The sequence below is a fragment of the Falco peregrinus genome, chromosome 10, assembly GCF_023634155.1.
Source record: "Falco peregrinus isolate bFalPer1 chromosome 10, bFalPer1.pri, whole genome shotgun sequence".
Lineage (NCBI taxonomy): Eukaryota > Metazoa > Chordata > Aves > Falconiformes > Falconidae > Falco > Falco peregrinus.
Genome location: NC_073730.1, coordinates 19123023 through 19146999, shown reverse-complemented (window position 1 = coordinate 19146999; position 23977 = coordinate 19123023). Strand labels below are relative to the sequence as shown.

Here is a 23977-nt window from a genome sequence, read left to right as displayed (position 1 = left end):
GCTCCTGCTGACAAACCGAGCTACACCAAGCTGGCAACAACAAAGGTTAGTACAGTAAGAGAAGCTCCTGGCTGTGCCCACGGGTTTCAACAGGAGCTCTGCCCTGCAAAACACACGCAGCCCAAGGCTGCTCCTTCGTATAAAGAAAAAAAATGTTCATTACTACTTTAGTAGAAGCAGGTTGTTATAATCTCCCAATTTCTAGATTAGGGCGATTCCCACAATAATCCTGTTCCTTGAGAGTCTGTAACAATCATGAGAAGGATGCATCTTGACTGGATCATATAAGTAATTTTACAAAATGTAATAGTATCTATAAGAATATATGTAAGGGACAACATATAACAAAAATACCACTTGGAAAACGTCTCCTTAGGAGAGGACTTCTAAAATACACAACATGTTCTACAAACAATACAAGTTGTTATAACTAGATTAACAGCAAATGTTTCATTTGAACAATACCAACACTTTAATTAATTAGATTAACATTAATACAGTTTGTCAACTCATTAACTTCCCCTGTTGTAAGGTTAAAATACTGAAGCCGACAGAGCAGTGCACTGCTGTACTGAGTTACAGAACCCTCCTGTGGGAAAAGTTCACGCTTATTCTAACGACGCTCATTTACATCATCTAGATTACTATAGACAATTAAAACTTAACATACCATTCATCAAATAAGTATAAATGCAAACAACTTTTAACCAGTGCTAATACATCTACACACCCGGTGCAGAAGCCAGGCTATGTTCAAAAGCATCAGCATCCTGCAACAGAAGAAGAAATGCTGCCACAACACTGGTTTGACAATGTCCTTAGAATATTATTCCTTTTGAATTTAAATTAAGTAGTGGCCTGGTGTTCTTTTAAATTATGTAACTGAAATGCTGGCTCAATCTAGAAATGACAACAGAACAAAGCATCTTCTGAGAAGCTCAATGTCTTTATGGAATTAATTCACATGATTAATTCACATGTGCAGCCTGTGCAGATGGATGGGACCAGCTCAGACAGGTTTAAATAAGCACTAACTAGGCTTAGGCAAATTTTGTTCTTAATTCAAATTTTATTTAGAATTTAACTTTATAGTTTAAAATGTATGCACATTCTGTAGGTATAAAAGTTTAAAAAAATACATCGATTTATTGATAAATGCTTCAGGTTAAATTTACATTTTCATACATTATCATTATATTGCAATAATTGTTTTGCATCTTTTAACACATAAAAAATAAATTAATGAGATTGAATAAACCATTTGAAACCATGCTAAAATAATTCCTTAGAAAAGAGGGGTGAAGTATGCCATAGCGATTCTTAATTCCTTACTACTGTAAATAAATAACTCTTCAATTAAGCAATATAAGGAAGTACAGGTTAGCAGAAAAGCACTTACCCACAGGGTGAACGGAAAGCCATGGCGGGATGCCAACATCGTACCAAAAAGATGAGGAGAATTAAGTTCTGCCCAGCCAGCTGAGAGCGACTGGGTGTTCGTCCTCTCAAAACACACCACCCTCTCCCCCCGCCGCCCCAGTGCCCCCTTCCTCACAGGGGTGACCCGTGAAGTACAAGGAATGGCTCTGTATTGCCTTTTGGTTAAAGGGACTATCGAAACATCCGTGTATGATTTGGTAACTATTTTTAATTAAACCAAGAATGTGTTTCCTTAACACGAAAAATTTAACTGCTCACCATAAAGGACTACAGATCCGAGATGGTGATAGCAGGATTTAGTAAGGTCACAGTGAACTGCAATCCCACCCAAACTCCCCAGGAGTAACATCACTCAACTCACCGAACCTCATGGAACAACTCAGGTTTCTATTTTTGGGAGATTTAAAAAAAAACAACAAACAAACAAAAAACAACTCAAGAGAAAAAAAGTAACTGCCTTTGTAAAGAATTTGAATCCTGCATCTCCAGAGCCAAAGCCCTTCAGAGAGGGCTTGAACATCTAACTACCAGCAGCCAGACAATGGTACCTCAACAAAAATAACATAAAACTCTGAAGGGGAAAGAAAATAAGTATCAAATAATTTAATAGGTCACAAGGACAAACAAGAACCATTTATTTTTAGAAGTAAATACCTTCCAAACCTTCTTTATATTTAAGAAAAACCATGGAGGAAGAAAACCAACAAACAAACAAAAAAAACAGGAAAAAAAAAAGGGGGGGGGAAAAATGAGAAGGGGGGGGTGTCTGTGTGAGAGAGAGTTAATAGTCAACACCTGCAAACCAATGCCCCTGCAACACACAAGGTCATTTATATTAATCATTCACCCTGCTTTCTCTCTGGCTGTGTTTCTGTGCGTAAATCAAACACTCTGTTACCCAAGGGGTAACTTCATCCTGGCATCACTGAACACGTCTTCCTAGAAACAGGGACATTTCATAATTCTGAGAGACCTCCCCTGTCCAAAGGTGGCTACAAACAGACACATGCACATTTATACACAGATATATACAAACAAGGTTAGAAAAATATTTAATTTTTGCTTGTTTAAATTATTACTGAAAAGTGTTAATGCAGGAATACGTTAATATTTGTACAATTAAAACTTCATATATAAATATTTTATATATATATATATATAAAGCATTTTTCATAGCAGCCATTGCATATACAGTAAAACAAGTCTATCTGAAGTCCATGCTGCAAAACTGAGGCCAAGCAGCGTTCATCCTCTGCCAAGAGGAACATCTGTACCGGAGCCAGGATTTCAGGAATGAGGAGTTCTGCTACCCCTGACAGCAGAGACATTGCTTCACCCTCCCCCAGGTGTTGCCCACACCACCTAAGTGCACCGTGTTTTCAGGGAGAGATGCCACTATGTGGAATTACCTCACAGTCGCTAAGCTTTGCCTCCAAACACCTGAATCAGGCCAACACCCTCTAACCAAGAGGCAGCAACGTAACGGAATGGCTTAAAATTTGTTAACGCAAGGTGGTCTTACAAGGTGTCCAGGGGCACCGTCACTCCTCGCACCGCTGTGGGAAGCCTGATGCGGGGCACAGAGGCGTGAGGAGGCAGCATCATGCAGGACAGGATCTAGTAACTCATATTTAGTTTGTTTTTGTTGAGTTCCCTTTCCAGGTTTCCTATCAGAGTATCAATACTTTCCTGCAGGTCTTTGAGGTTTGCTCTGTGATCCACGGCGGAGTCTATTGCTTGCATTGTCAAATAGCTCTGGAAGGCGTGCTCCCTGGGGACCGGTGGCACCTGTCCCACTGGGGCATCCAACTCCTCAGCTTTGCTGCTGTCATCCCCGCTCTCTGTATCTTCCGAAGGGACGTCGTCATAGTCTGCTTCACTCAGGCAGTCTTTCGGGTTTAAGAAGTAGTTCTCCCCACAGCTACTCCAGTCTCCAGCATAGCGGTTGCTTGATGGGCTGTCCAGACCTGCTGGCCTTGGTCTGAGCACCCCAGACATCTCGGTACCACTTAGATTCAGCATCTGAGGTCTCTGCCTCTTGGGTCTCAGGTAATTCTGGGAGGATGTGTGCTCGGGAAATGCATTCAGATGTGCTGGTTCTTTTGCAGGCCAGTGATGTACTAGAAGAGAGAAGTTAAACTAGTCAGGACTGAACCCGTGCCGCAACAAGAAAAGTCCATGACAGATGTCCACTGTCCTCCCTTGATGTCACACGGTAATAGCATGCATGAATACATGCAAGCTTACAGCCAATACATTCCACTGCTACGTTTTCTGCCACTGTTTGATATAAAATAATTAGAAAAACTACCATAAAAGCTCAGTTTTCAAGACTCATGCCAGATTCAAATTGCAACAGAGAAGCCTGTCCAAAAGTAGAAACTCCAAGAGCACCGATTAAATTCACTGCACAAGTTAATCACCATCCGGCTCTGGGTCAAAGAAAAGCAAACAGCTCAGCTCGCACGCTTTGTCCAGGCTAAAGGAGTAACAGAAAGCAGGCACAGCAAAAGAGGTTAAAACACAAAAATACCACTGCTGAGAAACACCTAGAGAAGCTGAAGACACACCAAGAGTTGAACTCTTGCACTTCTCTTTTGCCCTAACGTTCTGCGCTATTAGAGAAGCTCATTTGCATTAACTTTTCTAAGCAGCCACAACCCCGTGTCAGACATACACTCAAACAGGTTTGATGGCAGTGTTACCTGAGCTCACGATTAAACACTGTGAGTTACTAAGCCTCCTCCACTGTTACCGGCTTCCTATGGCAAACAGTACAAATATTTTTACCCACCTTGCTTATTAAGCATCTGAGCTGCAAAGCTTTTTTTGCTTTTATACAGACCATTACCTCTTCTAATTAGCAGCAGAGATTTTTCTATTCCCATTCACCGCTGAAAAAGCAGCGCACACAAACCCGTGCAGTTCAGTCTCTCCTTGCACACACATACAAAGGCTCAGTCCTGAGACGTGCCCAATGCTTCTCTTTCTGGGTCTGCTTTACAGGTCTCTCCAGGGGATTTTAGTCTTACTTTACCTCTTGCAAGCAACATGCAATAACTACCACTGCTCTGCCCCCACTCCCCTTGCTGTAACAAAAGCTCTTCTGTTCAGACTATGCTCCATTAAGAAGGAGGGCCATGGGTTAACAATAACTTGCCAGTATTACATGGTCTAACCTAACAAGGACTATTTGTTTTCCATTGGAAAAATACGGAAATTGAAGTATTGCACAACGTGTTGATTATCAAGCTGTCTCAATCTACAGAAGATTAAACGTAAGGGACCTGACTGCAACCCTTCTGTTGGGTCCAACTGTTCTGTTTACACTGTATGGTGCTCACCTGCTTCACATCTCTGCATTCCTGTTTTACCTCCCTTTTAGCACAATGTCCTGCACAGTTCTCGCACACCAAGGGATAGTGTTTGGCTTGCTCTTCAAGGTGAAGGAAAACACTACTGGTAACCCTACTCCTGCCCCCTCTACCGTGGTGCGTGCTCCCTGTGGGCAGAGGTACACCTACCTGCTTTTGCTCCCTACAGCAGCCATGCCATAAACCATGCCCAGGGTTTCAGGATTAGCTCCTGTGCAGTTACTGCTGCCCAGACAGCTCTTGGTCTTCCCCTTCCTCCACCCGTGTTCCCCCTCTCTCCTGTGCGGGCTCACTGACCTGACTGAAAGCTGCTTTTCATTTTTGGTGGTCAGCAGCTTTGGGGCTGCCCAGCTGCAGCTGACTAGGGAGCACAAGTGTCCTCAATCGCCTCAAGCCCACCATGAAGCTGCACAGTATGTCAAACCAACTCTCCATCTTGCTCTTATTTTCAGGCAAAGGAGGTTTCTGTGAGGCTGCAGCAAGCAGAGCCAGCCGCCGGCAGCACCCCAGCAGCGCTGACCGTGAGCGTGGCCAGCGTGTATGTGCCACAGCTGCAGGGTCAGCTGTTACAGGAGGTGACTCCAGGGCACGGCCACCAGCAGGTCAGCAGAGTATGGAAAAAATGTTAAAAGTATTGCCATTTACATCGCCCACAAGCAGCTCTTCAAGCTGTCCTGCCGGTGACATCCTTCCAGCACCTGCGCCTGAGTGCTGGAAAGCAACTCACCCGCTCAGCTGAACAAACACCAGGGCAGTGGCTGGCACTGCCTGATTTCCCATGCCTGTAAGCTGATTTATAATAGTTTGCTTGTAATTAGACAACACAACCGAGACTTGCGCTCCAGTACACTAGTTGTCTACACTGACTTTTTTCCCAAACTCACCTTTCCCACTGCTAAGCGACGGGGGCAGGCGCAGGGGCTCACCGACCCTTAACCAGCAGCATGCCCCGATTCACAGCAGCTCTCACCAGCGAGGTTTGTGGCAGTAGGAAGGAGCCTAGCGATACCCCCTGGGTGCAAACTGCTGTAAGAGGAATGACGTAGCAGCCCACGATGGCCAAAATACTGTCTTGCCCAGAATATTCTTTTAACTAATCAGTATCCGATAACCTGATATACCGCAAGAAATGTTCAAGCACCTGAAAGACCTCAGGGGGCTATTCACAAACCTGGCAGCTATGCTGGGCTGGTCAAGCGAGCTCACAGTCAACTCTTTGGTATTTACTTCACTTGTCCTGATACATCATAGTTTTACCCAAGAAAGGATTAAACCTTCTGAAAAAAGTTTTCTCTCTCATAATGAAAATAAAAACCAAACCAAAAAGACCTCAAAAAACCCCACCTTACAAATATTTTAAAAACATCTCTAGATAAAAAAACTAACAAATATTGCTGGCTAAGTAGAGCAGAGACTGTTAAGATGACCTGTGTAACAATACAGCGCAGATTCCTCTACTTTTTTTGTAATCACAAAACCCTGTTCAATTAACAGCAAGAGCATGTATCTTGCATAGTTTGATTAGGAACTGGTAAGACAAAGACTACACATTCACATGACTATCCTGCACTTTGTCTGCTAGTGCACACTCATTTATACCTCGTGTCTAGGAATAGACAACAAATCCAGACAGGTGGTTGCTTGGTTTTTTTTAGTTATTGTATAGAATCTGCCAGATATAGGTCTTCGCCAATGCATGCTTACATGTCAGGAGCCCTTCCTGGGCCCTCCAGAATACAATGCTTCTAGAACCACCTAGCTAAGAATGGCAATTGCTCTTTATAATATTTGCAACAGAGGGGATGCTGGAGCGGGAAGCCTTTTCCCAAACACTGTTTAAATGCATTGGGGAATATTTTGTGTCCTCAACAGCGAGCAGCAGAGCCCACCCAGCTGGCTCCAATGCAGTATTGCCAAGTCAGGCCCTTCACGACCCTCCATGTTTCCTGGGTGACCCCAGGTCTCCCACAAAAAGCAGACCTCTTCAAAGAAAAATAAAATAAATTTAAAATCAAACAAAATCATACGTATTGTTCACTTAGATTAACTGTAATTCCATTTCACACATCAGCTGGTGCAGAAATGCCACGGTTTCCCAGAAGCAATCATTGTGTTACAAAAGGGAACAACTGAGAAGCTGTTTAGATGAGCTGAATCTTCTCTTAGCCTCAAGAATTAAAGGGTTTACACTGCTCAGATTTGAGAAGTGGATATCAAGTTCTTCAAGTTACCAAACAGCTCAGTTCCCCGCACCAGTTAGCCAGACCACTGTGAAAAAGGAAGAAGCCACAGCAGAGCACAGCAGACCCCTCTTCTGCGTAGCCTTCCACTGCTTGGCCAAAGACTACCCGAAAACAAAACTAAACTCATTAGATCCAATATTAAGTCGTTTCACAGCACGACCCTCAAACTCCCCCCGTTAACTGAAGAGCTGCTACACGTTTGCCCGCTCCGACTTCAGGCCGCGCTTGTGCAAGAGAAGGCTGTGGTCCGGCAGCGACGCCGGGGAGTTCCCTGCAGGCTGAAACCCAGGGCTCCAGATGTCGTCCCGACTATTCCCACTTACGCCTCTCTGAATACCAGGGGAAACATGAATACTGGGCAATCATTTCCCATCTTAAATCTTAGCAGAAATAGTTACCTTCACTTCTACTTTGTTATTTTATTAGGAAGATTAGAATTTCACTTCCCTTGTTAGCGAGAACTGACCCCAAATTGTGCAAAAGCACATAACCTCTCAAGTTTGGAAGCGGGAGCTAAAAGGTACTTAAGAGTATTTTACTTTGGGTTTTGTGGTTTGTTTCATTTGGGTCTTCTGTTGCATTTTGTTTTAAAAACATTTTTCCTTATACAAAGCTCTGCAAAAACAACTAGAATTTGCACAGGTCTTACTGTAAGGATGTTCCCAGCTCTGCCAAATTACAAGGGCAGAAATAAAGTAACCCTTCAGGTATCTTAGGGACCAAACAACTAATGAATTCCATACACAGATAAACCGGAATGGTCAAATCGGGGGCGCACAATGAAAAAAAAAAAATCCATCCCCAAACCACTTAATTCAGATGCGGAAACCTTACTGTCACTAAGTTTGTTTTTTCCAGTGTCTTTACTCACATAAAATACTCATCACCATTTCTAACATACTCAAACTCTGCCATCTGGTAAGAAAGCAACTGAAACGACAAACTTCCCATTAAACAAAGTGACCAAATACAAAGAGTAGATTATAAAATTGTCATGATTTCTTTACATTAATAGGTGATGTCATAGTACCACATGTTTTAAGAACTCTGATGCTGCTCAGTCATCCTGTGAATTAACATAGACTGTCACACAGTAAAAGCATGCAGTAGTGGTTTGACATTTTCCCTTGATCAGACTCATGAAAGCGTACCTGGCCACAGCTGGAGTAAATAGTGAAGAACCTCTATATGTTTTTTGAAGTCCAGGGCACTAGCAAGCTCTTCTGAGTCCGTGAAGACTCTGTTGTTATGGTTGGTGGTCTCCTGCCTCTGGCTCAGCAACACAGGCCCAAAGCACACAGCTAAATTCTGGCATGTCATCTTATTCACTTCGTGGTAAGAAGCCACCAGCTTCAGGTGATCCAACAGCATCTTCAGGGTAGCCTAAAAGAACAAAATACCACTCAGGAAACAAAACGCTAGACAAAGGGGGTGTTGACATCCTAATGTCACTGCTCTGGAGGGGCAAGATCAAGGCTGATCGCTACGTTTTTTCTACCAGCACCCATCAATGGAACATTTAAATGCTGAATTAGAAAAGCTGTACTAGACCATCCCAAAGCAGACTAATTAAGACAGCCTTTCTGGTAAAATTCAGCTTGTTTCTTGCCTGACCTCAGTTTTACATGGATGAGTTTTCTCACAGTGGAAAGGGGACATCAGGGACGGGAGAGAAGCTGCAGCAGCTGCCCAGATGACCCAGGCACATCAGAAAATAAAGAAACCCTCAATATGACCTCAGCATCAGAACAAGCTTTCAGGTAATTTCCAGGTACTCGCGTTCTCTCACCCCAGAAACGGGCTGTGGTTTTGCACGGAGGTGAATCTGGCACGTAACAGCACAGCACTATTACACTGTATGGGAAGTGAAGGCTTTATTGCACATATTTAGGAAAGAGGAATGCATTTGTCCGTGTAATTACAGCATACATACATCGGAGACCTTCACAGAAACGGAGCAGGACAACACACAGGAATAATCTTCAATCGAGCAATGTAAAAGTAGCAATCGCAGCTTTTCATTCAGTTTTACAGGACAATATAAAATGCAATCTGGAGTAAACCCAGCGATGCAGACCTTCCAATTAATCACAGCATGGAAGTATTCTCAAAGACGTGGGGCATCAAAAAAATCCAAGTGGACTGTTAAGTCACCAAATAGGTGTACACATTTTGACACATTCCATCTCCAGTGTGAAAATGTTCCTTTATTTTCTGAAGCATGCAATTTACTTGAACCCTCTAATACCGCTCACCTTCTCAACATCTGGCAGGCAATCCAGAAGGGCTGCTGTGTGCTCAGAGTCACTCGGGTCGTTCTCACAACCACTTGCTGTCATTTTCAAGGGATTTTTCACCATGGCATCCAACACCGCTTCGTAGAGCTGCTTGGTTATCAGGGGAGAGGGTAGCTCTCGCAGATAATCCTTGAGCACACCTTCACAAGAGACACGAGAACACCTGCCTTTAACAAGCTGCAGATTCCCTTTCAAATTATTTTTGGGAGCACTAAAGCACCACAGCCTCTCCCATCCCATGAGAAAATCCTCTGTGTCAGCGACAAACCTTGCACTCGGGAGCGGGGGGGGGGAGGACAGCAAAAGGGCACAGCGAGCAACAGGCACATGAGGGCTCCCTGGGGCCAGCCAAGAGGCAGGGGCTACCTGCAACTTCCCCCCCCGGGCCGGGGCCACCAGCACCCCTTGTCCTGGCAGCTTCTCCAAGCCCACGCAAGGCAGCTCATCGCAAACGAAGGGGTAGGGAGGTGCGCTGCCACCGGAGGGGTGCGTGCGGGGGCTGCTGCCTGGGCAGGAGCAGGCACACCGGGCACAGGGCGAGCATCCCTCCAGGTCCCTCTCCCCAAGTGTCTCAGCAAGACACTTCCTATCACAGGAAAGGAGCTCCTACAAACACCAAAGTCCTCAGCTTGGTGGCACCTCCTCCTTTAGACAACCAGCAGTTAATTTTTCTGTTCAGTTTGTTTTCAGCTGTAAAATCATGAGCAAACAGCCCAGTGCCAGTGGCATGTTTGGTGAAGCACACAGTTTTCCTGCCTCCCAAAGCACAAACCAAACAGGTGTCCTCGAGAGGGAAACACCAACTCCCCCCTGCCTCTGGATGCTCTGTACCCCCAGCACACCACACGCTTCTGCTGTGACAAATGTAATTCACGTACACAGGAGACACTAGCTCACACACCACGCGCTGAGCCATCCCAGCTGCAGAGCCACACCACACCGTTCCAGGAGCTGGGGACATGCTGGAGGAGAGGCTGTTTCTGGGGGATGCAACCACCAGGCAAGCGCCTCTTTAACCCCCATTCCTTCTGCAGGTGCAAATCAACAAAAAGGAATAAGCATTTGCATTCTTGTAGGCTGGCTTTAGAGGCTGGCTGATATTCAGTTTGAGTGGGGTTTCAGTGATTGTAACAATAACCATTAAAAGACCCAAAACATTAAAACTTTTAACAGCAGCCCTCTAGAAAGGACACAGCAGGATGCTATCCAGGAGCAACAACACATCCAGTAGAACTGACAGAGAAAGCTTTGAAGGAAACAAGCCTGCCTCCCAGCAGCTTTTATTTTCCTAAAAAAAATGCATTCTGTGCCACAAATATCTACCCATTTTAGCTAGATCACAACTGAATTCCAATACTTCAAGAAGAAATGGTGGATTAAAAAATCCCAAAACTTTCTGAAAGCAGGTACTGTCATTATTAACAGCCTGTCCTCCAAAAAGGCGAAGTTTGAAAAGTAGAAGATTTTTCAGTACGCGCTCCTCATAGCCTTGTAAAATCCCAAACCACAGCAAATACCATCACACTGTGCCACTTCACAGCCCAACAGTTTTTGTAAACTCGGTCTTCATAACCCAGCAGTAAACTGAGCTGTGTAACAGCAGGCTTTGTCATGAGGTCATTTCTAAAAAAATACAGAGGATGAAAGTTAACATTTCCCCCTCCACAGCCATGTTCACATGCAGAATGCAAGTAAAAGTTAGCTCCTTCCTGTATAAATATTATTTTAAAAATAATGCCGCACTTAACAGTAACGCTGCTATTGAAGCCACATCGCACGAGCGGCGCTAACCCAAAAAGCAGCCAGAGCCAGAGCTCTGCAGCACAAGGCATAGGGCAGCCAGGAAAACCTCTCTGCAGACCAGCACCCAACAGCTCTATCCGTGCTTAAAATGGCAACATCCCATCAGGAATATAAAGCATGCGAACAACCATCAACATATTTTCCTAAAAACATATTCCCTCTGGTGGTTGGTGGGTTTTGTTTGTTTTAAAAAGAGTATGTCGCTTTTGCTACTGCTCCACTTAAGTGGCTATCTTTTGCTTAATAACTCATACTCCTCCCTCCCCAACAAATTTTATTTCTTCCTCAAATTTTAGAGGCCCATGTTCCAGGCGTGGATTAGCTGGTTAAAATATTTGAGACTAACGTGGCTGAGGCTGGTGCCGTACAATGTAGTTTGGGGTGTTTTCCCTTTTCTGTAAGCAAAATGCTAGCAAGAAATGCTGACTTTTAGCAGGGTATTTGTTTCAGCTGTGCTTTTTTTGGAGGGGGAGGCTGAAATCAGAATCAGCTTACGGTAGGAAATGGTACATCGTAATCAAATCAGCTTATACTGTTGAAACACTCACAACTGTCTATTAATAATCATTTAGTAGGAATTCCTGTAATAGCATCCACAGTCATAGGACTACCACCTGCTAAAGGACTTTCTCCTGTTTAGCCCTGAATAACAGGATAGTTTGAGAGCCATGAATGCCCCTTGGCCTTTCTAAATCCTTTTGCTATTCACTCAGCTAAATTAGCCCTGTAAGAGGCTGCTGTTATTTTTCCATGAATCTATGCTTCCCACTGCTGCCAGCCCACTAGCACATTCCCCTTGACACAACCACATACAACAAATTTAGACAGCGAGCAGAAATTGCCATCCACTTCATTAATTCCTGATTTTTCTGACCCACTGAACTGTTAACAGTATTGCATACTTTATGCAGAGATATGAATTCACGTGGATGCGAGCAGACACGGTGCAACAACATGACTACTGGTCAGCTCTGAAAACGGGCTGCACGCTTCAGTTCGAGCCACGAGCACACTTAATTGTGCGTAAGTCTGTGCCAATCCCAAGAGCATTTCTCAGTCAAGATTTAATCATTAAATGTTCATTCTTCAGTCTTTGGAGAGCTGTCAAAAAAAAAACCAACCAAATCTTTTTAATCTTCTTGGAAAAGAGCGCTACTCAAATTTCAAAAAGGACACAAGGCGGCACTTCTCTTCAAATCAGCCAAGATTTATGCTGAGGATTCATATTTTATGGAACACATGTTTTGGCATACACAGCAGTACGAATCACGTGCATCAGCCTCGGCATTGCAAATACAGTAGTAAAACATCAGGGAAAAACCATTCCGCCCCAACCCACCTCTCGAAGGACACGCAAGAGAGCTCAGCAGGCTCTTTTATTCCTAGTGCTAAACACAATGAGTACCTCAGGTCTGTCAGCAAAAACCGCAGGTTCCCCTTTCAACCCAGACCACACTCTCTGCAGTAATTACAGCGGGCTGCATCTTGGTCAGCAGAAGTTATGAGCGCAAACACCCCTCCCCCGCAGCTCACGCAGGTCCCTGCGCTCAGTCCTCGCAACACAGCGCTGACGCAGGCACTGCAGCCAACCGCACAGCACAGCTGCGGGGCTCCAGGGGAAAGAATTCAGGTTTTGGAAATGTAATTTCTTAAAACTATCTTCTCCTTGTAAGGAGCACGTAAGTAAACTCTTGCAGTATAACGTATACAATAGCATACCCAGTATTCTTTCTGTAAGACAGACACCAAGGCTGTAGTCTTTTCACTCTTACAACAGAAATTCTGGATGCAAAAAACTACCTTTCAGTAGTACAATCAAAAAAAAAAAAGACCCAAGAGTCCAGCAGGACCTGCACGGACACAAAAATCCACCATCACCAACAACGCCTGCAGCAACATGTATTAAAAAACTGAAGTACACTTTTCTATTTAACTACTACATCATAAACTTGTGATGGAAAGATCAGTCAGGCTGCACCACTGCCCTTCCAGGGCTTTGCATCAGCACCGAGCTCTCCTGCAGTTCAGACTTCAGTTTCAGCCAGTTCTGGTTGGTTCCAAGCGTACAATGTACTCAGGAAAACCAAAGTGCTTATGAAATGTTACAGGCTGTTTTGTATATGGATGAGAATTAATTTCCCACACACCTTCCCATGACACTCCTGAACAGTTTCTGCGAATACTCTTCTACTGTAATGATTACTTGAAGCATGGGAGTGCAATGTCACTTTCATTATTCTAAGATTTTAAAATATTATGAAGTTTTCCATTATCCAAAAGTTTACATTAACCAAATAGCAGTTTGCCATTTGTTTGCCTACAAATCAGCATCAGACAGTTCCTAATGTTTTGCAGAAAGCAAGAGAGGTTTCACCCCTCTGCCCTTCAGAGCCGATTTACAAAAATCAGGAAGAAAACAGGACTTCAATAATTTCATGGAACAATCTGATCTTAGAAGTTATCACTGCTTTTTCTTCTTGAATTTGTTTGTAAAGAGAGAAAATTATCCAGTGTAAAAGGTTTTTATACTATTTACTTTCACTGTACACCTCCTGGTTATAAAGGGTGCATGCCATCAGGGTGAAACACAAACACAAGCTTCTGCTGCTGAGAACATCGCTGCTTGTGAGCAACACCGAACCCGACAGCGAAACCAGCCAAGGCAAGCAGGGCAAACTGACTAGCTGCACATTCGGAACCAAAAGCTCTACCTCAGTCAACGTCGCCGAGTAGTAACTTCTGATAACACTTTGCATAATTATAAAGTGTAATGAACAAAATTAATTCCCAATACACTGAAATGAAATAAATCACCAAACAGGGTAGGGACTGTCCTATACAGCCAGATGTCGAATGTTACAGAAAGGGCTTTGGCACAGAAAATGTATACCCCGACTACTGTTGCTGTATTTTCCGTCCCTGGATATGTAGGAAACAAATGCTTCCAACTAATTTCCTGGAGTGATTGGTTTACTTGGCGATACCCGAAATTAAATCAACTTTGGCTTACATAACAAGTTATCAATAGTTACAAAACCGCTCCACTTTCAAGCAAACCAAACAAACCTCAACAACTTTGTTGTTGTGCGGTGCAACTCTAGTGAAGACACTCGTGTAAAGAGCTGGTGTGGATGCAGACAGGCTTCTTAAGAGTGCTCCTGTGTTCCCAGCGCTCCTCACCCTTGCCTGGTGTCAGCAAGTAAAGGGCCACTCTGGTGAGCAGGAGAAAGCTGCTATTTAATGATGTTTTAAAAGAAGCAATGATCAAATGAAGGCACTTCCCTGCAGCTCTAACTAGCCTGCACAAGACTATGGGAAATCTGTTTCCAAAAACCCTGCAATCTCCAACAGAAAAGGGAGGACAACGGGTCGATCCCAGACGGCCCTCGGATCACATGTTGTGGAGCATCCAGCGCAGGGGATGTGCTTGATCACAACCGAGTGTTTCAAGATGTGCTCCAATACAAACCAACAGCTGAGGGGATCTCTGCTCCTTCCAGACTTCCACGTCCCTCTGTAACTGGTAGAGCAGCTAGTGAAAGCGGCTCCTTCCATACCCTCCTCCCTCCAAACCACTGCTGCTTCGCAGCTGCACACCCCCAAGGCTACAGCACTCACTGTCACCTGGCTTTTAGCAACACGAAGCAGCAGTGAACAGCTTGTTCAATGACAACAGAAAACTAGTTCAGAGCACAATTTCACCTTTTAAAAGGTACGTTAGGAACACGGCACAATTCTACATTAAAAGAGAATCAGATAAGTGTATTACCTGTTATGACATTAATATCTGGGTACTGGCTTTCACAGAGAGTAACAGCCTTGCTATCCCTCTCAAATGCCTCTCGAAGCTCTTTCTTAACCGCTGCCGAGCCACACAACCGATATAGGCCTACCACCTAGAAGCAAAAACAACGGCCCCACATCAGTCATTTTCCTGCAGAGGGACTAATAATCGACATCATGCATTGTCTCACCTGGGAAGCACAGTAAAACAGCTGTTTGGAAACATACGTTAAGGAAACTCAAACATTGCAAACACCAAACGGTCACGTACATACAGCATCAAACGTTTCACAAGAGACACAGTCAGGACTGTTGAGCAGTAAGTGAATAACGCTGATGCTTTCTGTAACAGTGAACACACTGAGCAGTATTTTATCAACAGAACATGAGTTTTAAATTTGAATCATTTGCTGCTTTGCTTTTATGCAAACTCAGGAAACAAAGAAATATAGGTGAAACATCTATTTTCTTCTTATCCTACTCAGTCAGATCACCATTATTTATCCTAGTATAACTGTTTAATAATACAAGATAGAACTGCAACTTCAGCAGAAAGAAATGAGAAGTGTTTTGAGCTTTATGTATACCAAATTACAGTATACCAAAATACATTTATTAATCATTAGCAAAAAAAAGTAGCCATCCAACTATCTACTAAAAATAAGAACATATTATCTAAACCAATTGGAAAAAAAACAAACAAAACAAGCAAAAACATTTTTCCTAGAAGATTAAGTTATATATTGAACAAAATATACTTTTTATTTTATTGCAGTAACCAGAGTTGCAAGAAAACTGTGAATACTGCATTATTACACTTATATTATGCTGTTTTAAAGATGACAAGATGCTGACTTCCACATGTTTCAAATTATATGAAAAGTTTCATGCAAAACAGGGGTTATTTAACATGAAACCCACAAGGCTCCTGGACTGAATTGCTAGTTAAATCGTGTGCTTTCATGCACTCAGATTTTGCATTTTATGATAATTTATTTTTCATTTTCCCCAACACCATTTACACAAAGCACTCATGATCTGAAGGAACTAAATCTTAAACATAACTCATTTTATTTCCATGAGCTTTATAGGCAGTTGTACTGAGCAGTCAACGGTTAGTCCAAAACTACCATGGACTCAAAAGACAAAGAAAAAAACCCCAGCCAAACCAAAACCCCCTTAGATTATGTGCATCTAGGTTTGCAAACAACAGAATTTGTCTGGCCATATATTATTTCCTGTTTAAATAAATGGAAAGTTACCCAATGTAATTTGTACTCCCTCTTCCCCAAGTCTGAATACGATTCTAGTATTTGCCCAAGAAATTTTTTTTGAACTTTTAAAATTTTCTAATGCCACATCTGAAACTCAGGTGGAGATAATACATCTTGACAGTAGTCTGCAGTCTATAGGAAAGTCAAAACCATCTGACAAGTACATGGTTAAAAAGAGAAGTTAACAGTATATTTCGCATTTTTGGTTCTCCCTGTGCAAATACACAAATTAGATTTCATGCTCAAAAGCACCAGGTACATTCAGACAATTCAGATCCCAATCACTTCATTACCAATGTTGCCTTGATTACCCAATACCATCTGCATGACTAGGTGCTAATAAGCCCAAAATAAAAAGCTGAAACCATGGGACACATACATTGGAAAGAATAAAACTTCTCTTTTCCACTGATTTGCATTATGTTAGGGGAAGCATTCACAGTAAGAAACATACAGTTATCAGTAGTGACTTTCAGCAAAGTAATCACATAGAAGTACTGTTTCTCTTTATATTTTATGACCTAGGTTATAAATATCAGCGTTAATCTCATAACACCTGGGACTATATCCAACCTGTCAGCAATTTAAAATAGTAACAGTGGTAGGTGTGACTACTTCTCAATTTCACCTGAGCAAGAACAGGTGTAAAAGAAACTGCAGGCTCACACATGCTGTGGAACAGCATGCAAGAGTCCTCCCACCAGTCTCAAATTAATTGCCAAGGGGAACATCTGACCTCAGGACTGTGCATAATTCTTCCTAACAGACTTCTTGCCTAGCATCCATAACTGGCAATCTGTTTCCATACCTCGTTTCTCACACGTATTTTTGTCCATTAGGTTGTATCAAGCAATAAACTGTATTAGGATGAAGGGAAGGCACTGGGCGCTGCTGCTTTACAGCATTCACCTCCTGCCCTAATTTTGAAAACAACCTGAAGAAAGACAAGGAGCAGTGGCATGGGGAAACAACTATTTCAGCCCCTCAGAGTCTCCTCCTCAGCTTAATGCTGTGCACAAAGCAAGGGCAGAGATAAGTCTCTGGCATGTCGGCTTGAGACTGCACACATGTAAGTAAAGTTTTGTCAAAAGACCTGCCCTCATCGCTTTGTGTCGCAGCACACAATGCCTCGGTTTGGGGTAGGAGGCAGCATTACACTAATTTTTGCATTTAGACACATGTCCTTACAGAGTTACCCATGCCTCAGGAATCAAGCATTTCCAAGTTCTCATCTCAGCTCTGCTTTTTGAGGGTGACTCTGCACGCTGGTGGCTGCAGGTTCATTTCACTACCCCTAGCCCTAAAGCACTACTGTGAGCATCTCCTGTGAGCAAGCGTACAGCTCCTCTACAAAGGCCAAGTTGGAAGCACTGATTTCACACAGTCCTGTTATTCTTCCCACATTACAATGACTAGTGTTCACCAAACAGGAGCTGCAAAGCAAAAATGAAAAAAAAGGGGCACGTAGAAGTGTTTTTCATTTCCCCTTTCCCACTCACTGCTCACACATTCCAACAGCAGCTATCCTGACACAGAAATACTAACAAAACAGATGAAAATACGCACAGTACCTGACAGCCTCTCTTTTCAATCTCCAGAATGCATTTCTGCATCAGAAGCGGCACCATCAAGCCCGCATTTTCCTTCTCTACAACTTTCCGAGCATCTACCCCAAACATCACGGGCTCCCGATCTGCATCGAGGCCATCAAGAGAGTTCTCCCACTGCTCCATAAGTGACAGCTTGACGTAAATCAGCCCCCTCGGTTCCAGTTTGACAGCCAGCTGATGCGTCTTTGTCACTCGGAAGAGAGTGGGAAGAGCCACGGTTCCATGACAACAGACCCGGTTTTTCCGTGGGGTGGGCTCCCAGCTGAACACCACCAGCTTTAAGTGCTGAGCATTTTCAATTTCTATGTTGAACGTGTGGTCCATATCTAGAAATGTTGTCCTACATGTAAGCAGGGCTGTTCTCGCTTTGTTTACTGAGTCAACCTGTATTGCACAAAAGACATCTTTTGAGTCTATCCTTGGTGGTTTTAAGTCTTCAGCACCATAAAAGTGAATGCTCATGAGTCCAGAGATGTACTGAGAGCACTTGGGTTGATCAGAAAAGTTGTAGTGTCTGAAGGCGTCAATATCTATTTCTGGTTTACCGCTGCTACTTGGAAGGCTCTCCTTTCCTTTCCCACACTTGGTTTCATGCCCATGTTTACCCGATTTTGTTATAAGCTCAGGAGAGTCACCATCACTGAGGTAACCACCTTTGCTGAAGGATTTGGAGCTCCTGGAGCTTTTCTTTTTGTAGGTGTGTTGCGATGACACACTGCTGTCAAGGTGGTAACGACTTATCACATTCCTGCTGGCAGCTGTGGTTGAGTTTCCAGAAGATGGCAAAGACACCGTATGGCTTGTATCCTGGCAGCTACCCTTCAGCAGGGGGGGAGGATTATCTGAACTAGTATGGCTTGAAGCTCCCTTGACACTCCGCTTCCTGCTCAGCTCTGGCAGCTTTTTCATTTTCATGGAAAGCTTCCTCACAGTCCTGGGAGATTTAATTCTATCAGGGAAAGGCCAGTTGATGGATCCGCTTTTTTTCAGAGGACTGGGACTTGGAGGAGAAACCTCTGTTGAGGGTATGTCAGCCTTGTGCGCAAGTGCAACTCCAGACCCTTTAGAGGAAAAAAGAAGGAACAGTCATTTTCAAACGACTCGGTAACTGTAGTTCACAGCAATGAGAAAATAAATCTTGAACTAGGGGAAACATGTTGATTTGTCATACCTTGATAAAAGCAATTCAATCAGTCAACCATCGTTCAGTCAGTCAGTCAGATGTTCACGAGCATTCAGAAAACTGCGCTCTGCTGACTCGTTCAGCCAAATTTGGCAGTTCATCGTCAAAAGCCAGATTTGTTCTGCTTTACGGAGATGAAAGGGCCAGAAACTACATATAAACGAATGAGCTATCTCACCCGCTACATTCAGCTCAATCCGTTTGTGCTGTATCTCCCATACAAGCAGACATGGCTGCATTCCTGCGGCACAGGTGCAACAAAATCAGCCTTAACTGGGAAAACACTGGAATATGGCAAATGCAGCCTTGTTTACAAAGCAGTTAGCTACATAGCCAGCCCATCAGCACTGCCCACTCCTCTTAGGTCCAGAAGACAGACACTCATCTCTAGTAAAGAATATGGCTACTCTTGTGCATGTCAGTCTATTATCCCAAAGAGCCCTAAATCCCTCCTGTGTAGGTGCAGGCAGTGCCTCACACCTCTTCCATTTCTCACAGCACCTCCTTTCTGCCACAGGGTGGAGGAGGCGGCACAACACGAGGATTTATTCCTTCCAAAAGCTGCACCCTGCACTGCCTTATTCCTGCCAGCAAGTTTCCATCTTTCCTGGCACAACCATCCTACGGCAGAGCTTAGAAGTATATGGTTCCCAAGTGACGATCTCATGTGAAATCACCCACCTTTCAAGATAAAAAAAAAACAAACAACAGTAGGCACTGATCCTAAAGAGCAAAAAAGATTCTCTCAATTTAGCAGTAAAAGACAACTATTTAAGGAACACAACCAGACGTAAGCCAGCACTGCACATAGTCCAGGAACCTGCTGTTCACCTCGTGCTCCAACAGTCGAGGAAATCCAGAGACCAAGTTACAGCTTAAGCTTTTCTCACTGTCACCAGCATGAGGCAGTAATGACCGCAGGAAAGGCAATGAATTTACACCAGTTAATGAAGCATGCAAGAGGGGAACTGAGGTTAGAATGATAGATATTAATAAAATTATATGAGCACTTCCACTTAGAGTCACTTTTCTATCCCTTGAGAAACCAGCAGTGGTTCTTGCTAGCAATAACCACCCCATGTACTCAGCACTTTGCAATCGTTAGCAGCTCCCAACAGGACCCGCGTAGCCTCCCCTGTGCAGGTGATGGTGCTGTGGAGACCCCAAGCACACCAACCCTGCCGGGTGGACTTAGCCCCAGCAGCACACCGAGACTCCAGCGTCCCTATCTGCCTGGCATCCCCCCGCTTCCTAGACAGGGAAAGGGAGAGTCAATTTACAGCATATAAACAGAAAAAAGTGTTGGTTTCATGAGATACCCAGCAAGACATACTTCACAGAGATTTCTCTTACAGATTTCTCAAAGGCTTACTGCTTTGCATTCTAAACTTCAAGTCCAAATCACCATACATCTAGTGATTTTTACAAGTCCCTTGTTCATCCAAATTAATTTTCACCATTTAGCTGTAACTTACTTTTTATACTTCACTTATACAGCCAAATCAGGCGATCTGGTCTTTGACCAAAGTGATTTGTTGTGGGTTTGGTCTGACCCCATCCCTGTCCTGTCCCCCTGCAAAAAACCCAACAACCCTATGAAGACTAGTTCTGGTCCCAGCAGAAGTTTGCCTTCAGTAACCATTGCAGATAGTCGCTTGGAAGAGTATCTTTATAAGGGAAAGTTTCAGTTACGGAGAACAGTACATAGAATCTTTTCCAGAGTGACAGAAGAAAACGAATTTAGTCCTGCATCTCACGGAAGTAGTTCCCTCGCAGAGAAAGGGCTATTTCTAGCACGCCTGCTGTGCTTTTCTGGCAAGCAGCTAGTTAGAAATGTGGCGTTTGATAAAAGCGGACAAAGCCTTCCCTTGTACTGCAAATCACAGCACGGTCCCACGGGTGGGCTGGCCTGGAGTGCTCTGTAGCCATCCGTGCCACGCTGCAGCCCACTAACATTCATCTTCCCTCTCTGTCAAAAGTCTCTGGCACAGGCTTGGAAAAGCAAGCCAGCAAATTAAACTTGCCCTCCAGCTCATTAAAACTGAAGAGTCAATCTAACATTCTGACTTCTATGTGTCCGACTTCTGCTGTGTTCAGCACCAACCAGTTAAAATGAAATATGTGGCTGGGAGAAACTTAACAGTCGAGTATTATGCAGGATGGTATTCCCACCAGCGTTCAGCCACATGCTGTTCCACTAAAGCCAGCAATGCGCTGAGGTATGCATGCAATTTTAAAGAGTGTACATGACTACTCTGAATAAGCTGCAAAAGGAGCTGTAGCACAGTCTGGGAACACGTCACTTCCCAGCCTACCCATCCGACGTCGCTTTCCCACACGGGTGCCGGAGGAACTGAGCTGTGCCTTGTTCCTTGAACAAGCTGCAAGGCTGTGCTGCAAACAGGCTCCTCGCTGTCCCTGTCCCCACTCGCTCTGCCACCACACACCCCATCTCAGCAGTTAAACTTCAAAAATATCCTTACAGCAGGATGGTAGAAAGAGGTGAAACGTAAGAGGCACCTGTTGTGTAAGTGACTACCAGACCAGCAAGGGGATGGTCAGTTTTATGTACGCAGCTGACTATATGTGTGTGTGTGTGTGTGTGTATATATATAAATTTATTTTTTACAATGATAACACTCAATCACTAGAACAGCCTCTCCAGAGACATAGTAGAGTCCCCATCACTACAGGTTTTCAAGATGGAACTGGACAGGGTGTTAGGTAATCTCATCTAGGCTCCCTTTCCCACCAAAGGGTGGACCAGATTATCTTCCCAGGTCCTGTCCAGCCTGAGCTGTTCCATGATATACCATCTTTACTACATTTACCTTATGCTTTCCAGAAACTTTACCAGCATGAGTAATACAGCAAAAAAATTGCAATCCAAGTCAAATGGACTCAACATCATAAGTGACTGCTTCCATCAGCTATTTGTGCAGCTTGACTAGCAAAGCCACTTCTTATTTTGTTCAGCGATACGGCTGCGTGAAAGGATAAAGCCTTCTCATGATCAAAGAAACAGAGCTGGAGAGACACAAACAGCCCACAGTGCCTCACAAACCCAGACCCCCTCTCCCACCCCACCCGGCCAGGTGTCTGCTCTGCAGGGCAATTGCTGCGGCCCCCTTGGTCGAGCAGACTGGCGCTGACGGACCGGACCGTAGCCCAACACAACGCTGCCCTAAGGGAAGAGAGGACTCAAACTGTCTGAGTACATACGACACAGTGCCTGCCAGACAGATGTAGTGATCTAGCACAGCAAAAAAGCTCGTCTGACCCTGCTTAACATTATTTACATGTGCTTGGGCACATATATCACAGTCATACCCACTGCCAGCAACACATCCTATTCTACAGACACATTTGATTACCCTGTTATACGTGTTACATTCCTCATCGCTTAAGGTAGGGTTTCTGAGTCATTTTAAAGTTCCTCAGAAAAGCTGTAAAGTCCCAATTGGCCACTCTCATAGCTAATGGAAATGCTGAGTTCCACCAAACTAAACCTGATAGGTAATTTAATTTCCCTACCATTCTCCAGACCGCTTCAGAGTTAGGGAATGGAGAAATTATTAAAAAGGTTAAAAAAAAAATAAACAAACACAAAAAAACCACCACACACAAAAATTACCTCCAAGAGCTCTGTAAAGGTAGTTTGCTTTCTTCAAATGCTATGCACACTGACATTAATTAAGTCATGATAAACCCATCAACCCAGGGATCACTTTTACAGAAGCAAAAGATATAAAATAAATTGCTTTAAATAGCCTATTGATTGAAACAGGAGGTGATTAGAGCATAACCTCTGGAGACTCATGCCTTCTGCGAGGTGACAGGGCTGACCACTGCCTGCTCTTCATCACAGTGGCAATCCTCAGAGCATCCTCGACAGCAGCATCTCATCAGAGAGAAGAACAAGCACATGTAACAGTACTTTAGATGTCTGACCGGACTTGAAGAGCTCGGTATCTACAAACAAGCATGAGTTTGTTGCAGATATTTTAAACACTAATGATTCTGCAATGCACGTAAACCAGTCAGCTCTATTCAGACACTGGCATCCCACCAAGACACAAGCGGCAGCTGTGTGGCTGCTGCCAAGCACTGTCCAGTTGGGCTGCTCCCACCAAGATTTCCTCCCCTCGCTGTGTCTTCTGTGGCATGAAAAGGAGTTTTGCCCCCATTTCCCTAGTCAGAAGATATAAACAGTTACTCGACACAAATCAGAAACTGAAAAAGGCAGTAGCTATTTTAAATTTACTGCTTCCACTTCACAAAAGCTACACCCTTTTGCTTTTCACCAGCAGGTCGTTATGGCACTGGCACTCCATGGATCAAAGACACATGCATGGATAAGCCCTTGACGTTCAAAAGGTACACAAACTCCCCAAAAGCCCATCGACAAACTGGCTTCAGGTCTGCAGGGGAAAGAGGGAGCAGGGGGACCTTTCTGCCACACACCAAACCATTTTGGCATCTCAAATATAACACAAATATTTCGCATGAATGCTTTTCCACATCATTAAACCAAAGCTCCTTGCACGTGGAAAAGAGTTATATCACAAAGCATCTTCCATCTGGAAAAAAGTAATTAAGCAAATAGTATTTGCAACGTGTGGAAGGAAATTGGTAGATAGGATTTGCTGCCCAGTATACGTATATTGCTGGGAGCTTATTTGCAACATTTAAGCATGCAAAATATTTGCCTGCATTGGCCCCAACAGATGTATTTGGAAACCAGGATGGTGGTCACAGTCTCAGTGGAGAAGAGCAATGTAGTTTTAGTGTGATTTAAACCAAGCTCCAGCTGGCATGTAATGGGGTTAAGCAGGAATATGCCATCAATCTTTACTTCCTACAACACTGGGAAAAAATTACCTGTTTATGGTGATTCCTACCAGGATTTTCCATCCAGATAGCTAAGACATGTACATTTTCAGTAGCAAAAGCACAGTGCAGAGCCAGGC

The 23977-nt window shown here is 43.8% G+C and overlaps 1 protein-coding gene across 2 annotated transcripts in view; it reads right to left on the bottom strand.

Annotated features, from left to right (window-relative positions):
• Positions 1 to 1049: 1049 nt before the first annotated feature.
• Positions 1050 to 23977, bottom strand: part of SYDE2 (synapse defective Rho GTPase homolog 2) — a 30522-nt gene continuing 7594 nt past the window's right edge. For both annotated transcript variants that reach the window (XM_055815820.1, XM_027788189.2), the window contains exons 3-7: positions 17786 to 18885; positions 14927 to 15053; positions 9313 to 9494; positions 8209 to 8440; positions 1050 to 3560 (exon numbers count right to left, since the gene is read on the bottom strand). In XM_055815820.1, coding sequence (XP_055671795.1) covers positions 3058 to 3560; positions 8209 to 8440; positions 9313 to 9494; positions 14927 to 15053; positions 17786 to 18885 — 2144 coding nt within the window. In that variant the 3' untranslated portion in view covers positions 1050 to 3057. The remainder of the gene's footprint in view (positions 3561 to 8208; positions 8441 to 9312; positions 9495 to 14926; positions 15054 to 17785; positions 18886 to 23977) is intronic.